Source organism: Bactrocera oleae, chromosome 4 (genome assembly GCF_042242935.1).
Source record: "Bactrocera oleae isolate idBacOlea1 chromosome 4, idBacOlea1, whole genome shotgun sequence".
Classification (NCBI taxonomy): Eukaryota; Metazoa; Arthropoda; class Insecta; order Diptera; family Tephritidae; genus Bactrocera; species Bactrocera oleae.
In genome coordinates, this window is record NC_091538.1 from 30,462,515 (window position 1) to 30,475,509 (window position 12,995).

At 35.4% G+C, this 12,995-nt stretch overlaps 1 protein-coding gene across 1 annotated transcript in view; it reads left to right on the forward strand.

The window, feature by feature from the left end:
• The first annotated feature begins 4,946 nt into the window (after window positions 1-4,946).
• Window positions 4,947-12,995, forward strand: part of LOC106623136 (uncharacterized) — a 34,195-nt gene continuing 26,146 nt past the window's right edge. The window contains exon 1 of the mRNA XM_070108885.1: window positions 4,947-5,215. Within this exon, the coding sequence (XP_069964986.1) occupies window positions 5,068-5,215 (148 nt within the window). The 5' untranslated portion in view covers window positions 4,947-5,067. The remainder of the gene's footprint in view (window positions 5,216-12,995) is intronic.

Consider the following 12,995-nt stretch of genomic DNA (forward strand, 5'->3'; position numbering starts at 1 on the left):
AAGGTTGAATGATGTAACAAAGAAAGACAGTTATCCACTACCTAGAATCGATGACACACTGGACTCGTTATCAGGCACAAAATGGTTCTCAACACTTGATTTAAAAAGTGGTTATTGGCAAGTGGAGGTAAACGAAGAAGACAAAGAAAATATGGCTTTCAGCGTTGGAGATGGTCTATGGCAATTTACCGTAATGCCCTTTGGATTATGTAATGCTCCTGCTAATTTTGAGAGACTTATGGACCAGGTAATAAAAGGATTACACTGGAAGACCTGTTTGATATACCTCGATGATATCATCGTGTTGGATAAAAGCTTCGATGAACACCTTAAGAACTTGGAAGAGGTTTTCCAACGGATAGCTGGCGCTGGTCTGAAACTGAGTCCAAAGAAGTGTTGCCTTTTGAAAAAGAAAGTAAGCTACTTAGTTCACAAAGTGACAACGGAGGGCATTTGCACAGCTAATGACAAGATCGAGGCAGTAAGAGATTGGACCGCTCCAACCAATTTACATGAATTGAAGAGTTTCCTTGGACTGTGTACTTATTATAGACGATTCGTTCCAAATTTTACAGCGTAGCTAGTAGCCTCCATGAACTCACGAAAAAGAACAGAGTTCTTGAATGGAATAAAGAACAGGAAGTGGCTTTCCAAACTCTGAAGAAACGGTTAAGTACTGCGCCAATGTTAGCATACGCGGTCCCAGGATCAGCGTTTATTTTGGATACGGATGCTAGTGGATGTGCAATAGGAGGCGTTCTATAACAACTCATTGATTGACATGAGAAAGTGGTTGCGTATTACAACCAGACCATAGGCAAGCCAGAGAGAAATTATTGTGTTACTCGGAGGGAATTCCTGGCGTTGGTAAAGTGCATCAAACATTTTCATAAGTACCTTTATGGCTAGCGATTTCGGGTGAGGACAGATCATGCAGCATTAAAATTGCTTCTACAATTCAGGAACCCAGAAGGACAGTTGGCACGGTGGATTGAGAGACTCCAAATTTACGACTTCTCTATAGAGCATGGCAAAGGTAGTAGTCATGGAAATGCTGATGCCATGTCCCGCCGTCCATGTAATTTGGAATGCAGACATTGCTCGAAAGCTGAGGCCAAAGAAGAAACTATAGATGTCCGATTAATGACTATAACACCAGACTGGGATCCGGAGGAGCTACGGAAATGTCAGCAAGAAGATCCAGATTTGAAAAGTGTAATACATGGATTGCTGATGAATAAATGTCCAATGAAAGAAGAAATAGCTGCAGAAAGCCCAGTCGCAAAGGCTTATTGGGCACAATGGAATAGTTTAAAGCTAGTGTCTGGCTGCTTGCATTGCGTATGGGAAAGCGAAGGTGGGCAAAGTTCCCGAGCTCTGATGATTGTTCCGAAAGTAAGAATTCCCGAAGTTCTCAATGAGCTGCACAACGGTCCAAGTGGAGGACAGATGGGTTTCACTAAAACCTTGGAGAAATTAAAACGAAGATTTTATTGGGTTGGTTGTCATCAATCTGTTACGGAGTGGATCGCCAGTTTTGTCGACTGAATTGCTGCTGAAGGGCCGCGGTCCAGGAGTCATGGTCAGATGAAGCAGTACAATTCAGGTGTGCCTTTTGAGCGGGTAGCTATGGATGTAAGTGGTCCATTTCCTATCAGTAAATTAGGAAACAGATATGTTTTGGAAATTTTGAATTAGAGCTAATACAGGAGATATAGCAGAAGTTGGGTATCCGGAAAACCCGTACAACTACACTACATCCGCAGTCCGATAGCATGGTAGAACGATTCAATCAAACTTTGGAAGAAAATTTGAGGAAAGTCGTGGACAAGTATCAAAAAGATTGGGATACCCATATATCCTTGTTCCTGATGGCTTATCGGTCTGCTGTACATGAAACAACGGGGCAGACTCCAGCAAGGGTAATTTTTGGTAATGATCTTCGACTACCGATTGATGTAAAATTTGGAATTAACGCCAACGGAGGAAGGAATACTAAGGAATTCAATAGCAACCTAGAATACGAGATGAGGGATATACATGCTATTGTGAGACAGCGCACCAAAATTATGATAAGATGAAATCAAAATACGACAAGGCAATAAACTCTGAGGGTTTTATTGAAGGTGATTGGGTATTGTTATATAACCTACAACGAAATAAAGGGTTATCTCTCAAATTACAGTGTAATTGGGAAGGTCATACCAGGTTAATAAACGACTCAATGATGTAGTGTATCGCATACAGACCAAGGAATAAAATGATGGTGGTTCATCTGGAACGACTTGCAGCGTTTGGTACCGCAAATATGTCTAATCGGGACGATCAGACTTAGGTAGAGGGGCAGTGGGGCGAACACGAATACCAGAACAAATCAGAATCGACGATAAACTGCCAGAAGCAACTAGACAGCGAATTTGTAGTTGCCAGAATGTTCTAGGGGTCGTTTTTATATATAGTATACCATCCCACGATTTCAGGGTTAAGAGGGGTTGGATAGAGGAGATTCTCTAGTTTTCGAGATATTTGCATTTTATGTTGAAAATTTCCCAAATTTTATCTTACAGTTTTTCGATTTATGGTTAACTTTTATTTAATAATTTGCACTTATTACACTAACACTTCACTACAATGTTTCTACATATTTATTGTGTAATAATTAATTTAAAATTTGATTTAAATTTCTTTTTGATTTGTATTTTAACACAATTTTTGTACATATAACAAATGGATTCTATATTGACAGATAATAAGTGTTGCCACATCTATTTTTATACCCTCGCAACCTGTTGCTACAGAGTATAATAGTTTTGTTTACCTAACCGGTTGTTTGTATCACTTAAAACTAATCGAGTTAGATATAGGGTTTATATATTTAAATGATCAGGATGAAAAGACGAATTGAAATCCGGGTGACTGTCTGTCCGTCCGTCCGTGCAAGCTCTAACTTGAGTAAAAATTGAGATATCTTTATGAAACTTGGTAGAAATGTTTATTGGTACCGTGAGACGGGCGTAATCGGACCACTGCCCCGCCCACAAAACGCCATTAATCAAAAACAAATAAATTGCCATAACTAAGCTCCGCAATAAGATACAAGACTGTTATTTGGTGCACAGGATCACATTAGGGAGAGGCACCTGCAGTTAAATTTTTTTTTAAGAGGGCGTGGTCCCGCCTCTAATAAGTTTAATGTGCATATCTCCTAAACCGCTAATGCTATATATATATAATAACCAAATTCACTGGGAGCAAATGTTTTTAGCACCTCTATTGACGGTGTGAAAATGGGTGAAATCGGGTGACACGCCCGCCCACTCCCCATATAACGGTACTGTTAAAAAATACTAAAAGCGCGATAAATCAAGCACTATTAACACATTCAATTTTATCTCTGGGATGGTATGAGATGACTTTATAGAAACCGCGTTCAAAATTAGTTAGTGGGCGTGGAACCGGTGAAAACCCATATCTTGGGATCTGCTTAACCAAATTCGGTGCATAACGTTATTTTCATATTTCTATGTTATAGTGCGAAAATGGGCGAAATCGGACTACAACCACGCCTATTTCCCATATAACACCATTTTCATTTCCATCTGATTCTTTCACTTTCCACTATGCATATCAAGCAACAATGATTATATCGGGGTAAAACTTTGCGTGAATAATTCGTTTAAAGTGTGCAACCTTGTGACCAAAAATTGTCTAAATCGAACCAAAACTGTTCAAGCCCCTAAGTACTAAATATGTGGACCCCAGTGCCTATAGTTGACCTTCTACCGAAAATATCGGTCAATCCATAAAGAAATCTCAAACGAGTATACCATTTGACTTTGCGAGAGTATAAAATGTTCGGTTACATCCGAACTAAGCCCTTCCTTACTTATTTATATATATATATATTTATATTTTGCAAACGAATTAATATGAATAATAGAGGAATATACATGAACCATAGATTTAATCGTTCCATTCTCTCAACCGTGGTATTGGATTGGCCAGAGTTATTTTTTTGAAGCGCGGGCGAAGGCCGCCAATGCAGAAAGAAATAGGACGCGAAAGGAAAAACGACCATCCCGGTGTTGGATCGGTCAATGCAGAAAGAAGTTTAACGCGAAAGAAATAACGACCACCCCGGTGTTGGATCAGCCATGGAATATTTTTTTGAAGCGTGGCCGAAGGCCGCCAATGCAGATGATGCCATAGAGGAGATTCTAAGTTTCCGGCGGCAATAAGTATATATATTCGTGATCTGGAGAATCTCCTCTATCCAACCATACCCCACTTAACCCCAAAGGCGTCCGATCGCATACTAAAGTTTCCCCTGTTCTAGTAGCGGACTTTTGTTACAATTTTACTATATAAGGGCTGCCGGATTGTGCAGCAGACACAGTTCTAATTAGAGTGTTGCCGTGTTTAAAGCAATTAAGCTATATGCAGTAAGTTGTAAACTCGAATAACGAGCAATAAGTGTTAAGTTGTTGGAATTGGAAATAAAGATAAGTGTATAACATTAAATTGGGACTTTAATTTATCAATCCAGTGATCGAACTCAAGAGTGAGTTACAGGTTCGATCACTGGATTGTTAAATTAAAGTCCCAATTTAATGGCTATACACGTATCTTAAATTGTAACTATATTGTAACGGATTTCTCGATAAATCGTCTACCTCTAACTCACTCTTGAGTTCGATCACTGGATTGTTAAATTAAAGTCCCAATTTAATGGCTATACACATATCTTAATTCCAACAACTTAACACTTATTGCTCGTTATTCGAGCTTACAACTTCTTGCTTATAGCTTAATTGCTCTTATCACGACAACACTCTAACTAGAACTGTGTTTGCTGCACAATCCGGCAGCCTTATATAGTAAATCTGTAACCAAACATTGCTTCTAGAACATTCTGGCAACTACGAATTCGCTAACTAGTTGCTTCTGGCAGTTTATCGTTGATTTGATTTTGTTCTATCATCCGTGTTCGTCACAATATGAATAGTCGTGCCATCTCTATGTTTGTGTAGTATTTGTCATATTTTACTTCGTTGATAAGGTTTGTTTATGAATTTATCCGGTTTGGCTGACGAAATGGTACGTTTAAACATAATTGCATTTGCTGTGAAGCCCCGAGTCTCACTCATTAAATTTCGTAAGGGTGGACTTGCTCCAATTCAAAAAACCGAACGTCTGTCCTCGATATCAACAGTAAGTTGTAGAAAAGATTTTTTGGTTGCATAATATACATATGTACATATCTGCGATAACGTTCAAATGGAAATTTAAATATTTTGTTTTGGTACGGTTGAAAACTGCAGTATTTGGAATCACTTAAATTTGTGTTTTTCAGTTTATGGGCTGAGACAGAACAGTTACTCGCTTAATTTTATTATTTTAGTTCCTCTATCCGTACACACTCATTTTGTGAAAACTTTAGAATACTGTCCCAGGCTTTCGGGAATAAAATCGGTATGGTCGGATAGAGGATATTCTCCAGATAAAGACTATATACTTATGGTAAATGTATAGTTAAAGTCCCCCACATAAGGAGGCCTCAAAAGTGAAATTTTTTTTTTAAATCGTCTTATTTTTATGCGTAGATTACAAATCCGTGAGCGGAAAGTGAATTTTTTCAATAATTTATGTATATTTTTCAATATTTATTTACACACTTTGCACATATCACATATTCAAGTCACTTAGTTGTTGTTGTTGTAGCGGCAAAATTCTGTAGAATTCAGAGCACTTAGCCGTAATTACCAGTTCAGTGTGTTAAACATTTTCTTATGCGAAAAATATACTGAAGAAATGTAACAGTCAAAATTTCTTTTGTGCCGCGATTTGATGGTATGAACGAATATCGGAGATCGTCGAATTTCTTTCCGCACTGGAGGCCTTCGGCCGCGCTTCAAAAAAATAACCCTTTCGCTGCTGTTTGTGTAGAACTACATTCCGAAAACTTATAGTTTTAGATATTTGCATTTTAAGTTGAAAATTTCACAAATTTCATTTTACAATTTCTCGATTTATGGTTATATTTTCTTTTATATTGTGCACTTATTACACACTAACACTTCACTACAATGTTTCTACATATTTATTTTATATTAAATATTTAAGTATTTGCTTTAAATAAGCATTTTAAATGTTAAATTGAGCCGCCAATACAGATACAATACTTGGAACAACGAATGGCAGTAAGGAGCGGCTCCTGTGGTTTGAAAATTTATAAAAAAAGTGGTCCTGGCCTCGCCCCCTAATAAGTTTACTGTGGATATATCCCAAATAGTTAGAGACAATGTGAAAATAGGTAAAATCGAATAATAACCCCATATCACAGTTTTGTTAAAAACTACAAAAAGTGCGACAAATTAATAACTAAGTGCTTCAGAGACATTAAATTTTACATCTAGGATGATACAAAGGGGCTTTATAGGATCCCGTATCTAAATTGGCCGATGGGCGTGGCACCGTTCACCAATCACATAAATCGGGACCTATTCGACCTATCGTAACCAAATTCGGTGGGTAGCATAATCTTGATACTCCTATATCAACTTTGAATTCCATTCGGTTTTTTCACTTTCCTGTTTACAAAAATATTGCCTTTAAGATATATCATTTCAGGACTAAACATTGTCAAAATCGGACTATAATTGTTCAACCCCCATTTACCGATTATGAGGACCCCAATGCCTACGGCTGACTTTTTACCCAAACTATCGAATAATGTGTGAGATATATAATTGAAATTCGGGGAGAGTCCTTTCCTGATAATTGTATGTTTGTATGTCTGAAGTGGGTTGAATCGGGTCAATACTTCCCTAGCATCCATATACTTGCGTGTTTTGCCAATAACAGTATGTTTGTGCCTAAAATGGACAAAATTGGGTAAAAGTTGCCCTAGCCCCCATAACCAATATCAGGATTTTCGACTTTACTCTAGGTATGCATATAGTGGTGATGGTATGTGGGGTACCCTAAACCCAGGAAGCTTTTTTATTAATATGTGGTATGGGGTGTGGCATGTTAATAATGTGTGGTATTGTTAAAATCGTTTCAATATTACCCCTATATCCCATATACCTAATATAAGATTTTACAAACTTTCGGTTTAACTTATACCATTATTGCCCGATATAAAAAATATGTAAGATATCTTATCAAAATTAACTAAAAGTATAATATCTGATATACTATAGTTTAATGGCAAAAGTATGTGAACTCGGTCTACGAATTACCCCAACTCCCATATACTACATATGAAAACCATTATATTATTCTAACAAGCCTTATGTTAAATATTTAATTTAGTGAATGAGTTATAAATTTATAAAGTTGCTTAAAAATATGTTCTCAATTAGATCGGTGTGATGTCTCATCCCTTTCTTTGCTCCCAATATAGCCCCCCCAAAAATTTCCGACTTTCTAACTGGCTTAAAACCGTTCAGGTTTATTAAAATGTGTGATATGTTACTGAAATTGAGTGGACAATTTTTCTTAAAAATTATGTGTTATTATAAATATATCAGAATTATTTAAATTTTAATGTTTTAGCGCTTAGACTTCTTTACGCCATACAAATTGACGACCCCAGATCCAAATAAATTCAGTTTGTTTTCACTGGTAAAAATTATAAAATCCCAAAATCGTTATCACGGTGGATATACCCTTTGGAATATAGTATCAAGAAACTTCGAATATTTTACTTTTTGATATGTGTATATTTTTTTTTTTGGATCTTCCAACTTTGTCTGTCTTTTTCAATTTAGCAATAATGTACTGAACAGTAAGATGTAGTGTTTGGACAATATTGCCTATTTTGTGAGTACTCTTGCTCACTTGACATTATTTGAGTGCCAGAGTTTGTACCTAATAGATAACTGCACTTAAAGTGTTGCCAAGGTAAGTATACAAGCTTCTTCTTGGCCGCTCGAAAGGTTAACATCCAAATTGATTTAGTATTAAAATGTTTTTAAAAACCGAAAAATACATTAGTCTCACATATTGTTACTCTTGGTGGCAGCTTGAAAGCTAAAATAGCTTAAGATAAAGGTCACAAGATTTTTTTGTTCACTGTATGTAGATAAGGTAACACTGATTATTTGTTAGAAAGCAACTCTTTAGTTATTTTGTAATTAAATAGAATTGAACAAAAGTTAAACATTGAATAAAAGTTATTTTTGCACTCTTTAATATAAAATAAATGTGTAACAAGTAAGGAAGGGCTAAGTTCGGATGTAACCGAACATTTTATACTCTCGCAAAGTTAAATGGTATATTCGTTTGAGACTTCTTTATATATTTTAATAATTAGAAGTAAGAACTGTTGCCTTAGTTATTTACTTTTCACTCACAGTGAAAATAATTAGAGCAATTTGTAAACTAAATTTACTCAAATTATGAGAAATCGTTCTTGTGCTTTTTGTATACGCTTATAATTGATTTTATATAGAATGCATTAAAACTGTATTGAGAAGTATGAAAAGAAATCGTTTTTGGACAATGAATAACATTTTTTTTGTATTATATCGATATTATTATACATGTTTAGCACATGTTTATAATAAATATTAACAACTTTAAAAATGATATAATATTATTATATTAATTTGTATATAATATTTAATATTGACATAAATTTTTGTAGAGATTCTTATACATATATCCAAATTATATTTCTTTTTTCCTTATACTATTTAATTTCTATCATATATTTATACAATAATGTCATTTATAAATTTAAATTATATATATTGTAATTTGTTATTATACAATATATATAATTTAAATTTTTTTAATTAGATTATTCACATATTTTTCTTAAAATTGTCTTAAAAACTACTGTCAAAATTCCTATACCATTCCAACTCGATTATATTTGGAAAAAAAATGAAGAACTATTGCACTAAGTCTGAAAACTTTAGTTCGAAATAGAGACACAAATACTGTCATGATAGCTGTGTACTGTCTTAAAAGTAATTGCATTTACACGGGAAGGATCCATGTTTGAAAATGCCCAATCAATTTGTGTACCGGCAGGTGTGTTGAATATTCTGCACCAAGCAGGGAACTAAAGTTTTTTTCTTGGAGCAGATTTCTTATTGCAGTCCCTGTAGACAATAAACAAATCTTAAAATCTCCAACAATTAGCACATTTTGATTGCCTAACTCAAAAGTAAGGACTTCTTGAAGTTATACAATTAATTGTCTGACAGAGAAAGCTGAATTTCTATATAGAACCAGAATATTATTATTAAAACATTTAAACAAAACCGCTTCTAAAACTTTGCAGCCTGAATAAATTTTCTTTACAGCCTTTGATTCTATAGAGCAAGCAGTACTATGCTTTGCATATATTATAATGCCCCGTTTATTTCCGTGCTATCTATCCTCAGCTGGAGCAAATCTTGGTATATCAAAACTTTCGCAAGGATAACTCCAAGTTTCTACAAAACATAAAATATCTGAAGATAGCATCAAACAGTCGCTTTTTATATCATTAATGTGAGGGTGAAGACTCTAAACATTATACTACAAGCGACATATATTGAAGCTCTAGGCATTCTGGGTCGAGTATGAACTACAACTTTATTATATGTGGCACCCTGACTTTTATAAATAGTTATTCCCTCAGCCGGAACAACTGGAAACTGATTTCTTTCAATTGAAATTTGTTCATTTCTTTTATATTCAAAAGATTCATTCAATTGGTGTCCAAGAACTTTCTAGAGGATGAGGCTTTTTTGATCGTGCTATCAAACCAACAGAAGGTTCCAAAAATTTAATCCACAGAATTGTTGGAAAAAAACAATGGAAATCAATTTGCATAAGTTGTTCAGCTGCCCCATTAACCAAGCCATCACACGTGTTTATGTTCACTGTAATCATATATTTGGCGGAGGTTTTTAGTGTCAATTCATAGGGCAGTCCCTGCGTTTCAGAAGTTTTGAAAAGTTTAACTCTTTCCAAAATATTATCATTTTCATTTATACCAATTCCTTTAACTGAGTCTTTTGCAGTTGAAAGGAAAGCTTCTGTTGGGATTCGACTGAGCTTAAGGGCATTGAAATTATTTGTCTCTTCATTGGACCAAAATAAATGTATGGCATCATCGGGAACTTCTTCGAAATTAACTACTCGAGTTTCAATGAGTGATATGTCCTCATTTGTCATAGTACCAGATGCCATATGATTTAATGCAATTGCAAAGGCCTGATCCTCCCGTTGTTTCATTATCTCTGTTACTTCAAAGTATTTAAATAACTCCCACAAAGGGGAACCAACTAAAGTGCTGATGCATCATTGGGATTAGAAGAGAATATCCACCTATCTCCAACAGGTGAGAGTTGCTTCAAATCACCAAACACTATGATCGGTATACCACCGAAGGGGCAGTCTGTTTTGAAAATTTGTTTTAATCTCGCATCAACAGAGCTAAACATACGAGCACCTACCATCGATTATTCATCAATTATGATTAATTTTAAATCGATAAGTCTGAAATACAATGAATTAACTGTGTCATTGCTAAGTGGCCTCAACTCTCTATTCAACTGATTAACAGGTAAAGAGAATATTGAATGAAGGGTCATTCCACCTATTCCGAATGCTGCTTTACCCGTAGGTGCGCAAAGAAGAACTTTTAAGGAACTTGGATTGGATCCAGGTGTAGAATTGTAACGATGGTTAAGAGCTTGATATATTGCAGATATCAAACGAGTCTTTCCTACACCTGCACCGCCGCCAATGAACTCATAAAATGGGAGATTTGTTTTTAGGTGGTGCAAGTGTGTCAAATAGGTGCTTTTCTTAATATTTAGACTTTGAACTAAAGAAAATAATTCCTCAACTGGAATTAAAGGGGGTAGTTTAATAAGTCTAATCTTGCAATCAGATTCAGTGACATTATCTGTTGAATCTTCGCCATGCAAGTCCAGCAAATTTATATTTGGGTTTATTTCTGGAAGTGCCAACACTCTGAACTCATTTTCCACGATAGGTAGTTCATTTTGAGCACCTTCGTCCAAGTCTATTTCATTATAAAGATCTTCTAGAACATTTTCAAGTTCTCTTTGCTCAAAAACATCATATTTTCTTTGATTTTCCTCAATTATAATACGATGTGTTATGCAAGTCTGCTAATTATCGTTTTCAATGAGATATTGCTGTCCATTCCGCTAAGGATAGTAAAGCATTAACATTTCGCGGAAATACTCAACTCTGACCAAATCTGGGTTAAACCTTCTATACCGAATAATACAAGGTTTGGTACGTTTTTTCACAAAATCGCTACCGTCTTTAAGAGGCATGACAACCCCGCTTTCTGGTAAATTATCGTCTTCCCTCTCTTCTTCTTCATGATCACTATCTTGTGCTCTTCTACTAGATTTAAAATATTTATACCTAGATGCAAAATCAGCTAAACAAAGAGTTTCTAACTGATCGGATCTTTGAAAATAACGGTCTAAAATACCGGCTACGAATATTTCAGTCGAACCTGAAGGAAGGTTCTGAAGTTCCGCTATAGGTTTTACCATTCGAACACGTTCCTCAGGTCGAGAGGTATTTATAAATATTTCTGCATTACTTGCTTCCGAATGGAGTCCAATGCAGCAATATACTGCTTTTTGTGCAGATATTTCTGTGCCTGATATAAATTTGTGACCTATATGTTTAAGTTTTTGCTTAATAGTATAATATCCAGCATTTACCTCTGATATAGCTTCATTTAAGAGCCTAGAAATTCCTCTGTTAGACTTGTTAATATAATTAATTATGTATAAACTGCAAGCATATGCATCCAGTATATATTGGATATCCATATTTGCTCTATAGAGTTTCAAAATCAGAGGATTATAAGCGTTTATAAAACGATCCTGTAATTTTCTTTTTAGAAAAATTTTGGGTTTTGTTTGACCTAAGGGCTAACAAATAGTCTTCAAAAGACATATTTATTCTACTATCAGACAGGAAATGTTCAAAATCGTTTAAATTAGAAATGTCTTCTGTAGTCATATTTGAATTTAAAACGTTTTGCATTTTGAAAAAGTTTTCCTTGTGTCTTTCTGAATTTTGACTTGTTTCTGTAAGAGGTAACAGTATTTGCGTTGAAGGCATTGGTGGATATGGTATACTAAAACGACAAAACTGTTGTGCTCTTATTTCCCTAGTACAAGACCGACTGTGGTTATGCTTTTGATAACCCAAATAATTTTCTAAGTGGCTGATCGAACCATCGGTAGAAATATAATTGTCAATAAAACTAATGACATCAGGGAATGTCTGAGGATTTTAAAGGGGAACCTCTCTGTTGAAACTTCACTCTCCAGTAGAAATTTGTAACAAAATGCTCTCCAAAAATGCCGGCGTTATCTTTAAAAAGCTTAAGAATTTGTCGATTGCGGTAGTCAAAATGTCAAGCACAAGTAACCGCGTCTGACCGAATTAAGCGATATCTATCTTGGGTTGTTAAACTGTTGGCTTCCTCTTTCGAAATATCTTAAGAATCAACAGTTTTAGAGAGGATGACCAAAAGCTCAACCCACTGAGATTCTGCAGCCGATAAAGTGATGAAGAAGGTTGGAAGCCCAAATTGGCGAATAATAGCGATTGCCTTTTTCTTCTCAGCTTCCCAGTGCGCAGGTGAGGATCTCACGCCTTTCAAAACTTTGTAACCATCATCGTGTTGAATCAAATTTTGAACAAAGTGTTCGTTTAATAGATTTTGGGCCGTAACTCGGTTGCGATCTGAAAACTTTCTAAGGCAAATGGATGTACTATTCTTAAGTTGTAGCAGTTCTAATTTTTTGTAATCATATAACAACTTTGGAATGGTACACGCTCTTCTGTCAAAACGGCGAATTTTAGAACGTATTATCTTGCTATACGTTTCAGAGCATGTACGCTTCTGCCCAACGTATATTGTTCCAAATGACAACTCTTCTGAATTATTATCTTGAATTATGTCAATTGGTCTTTGTCCTTAACCT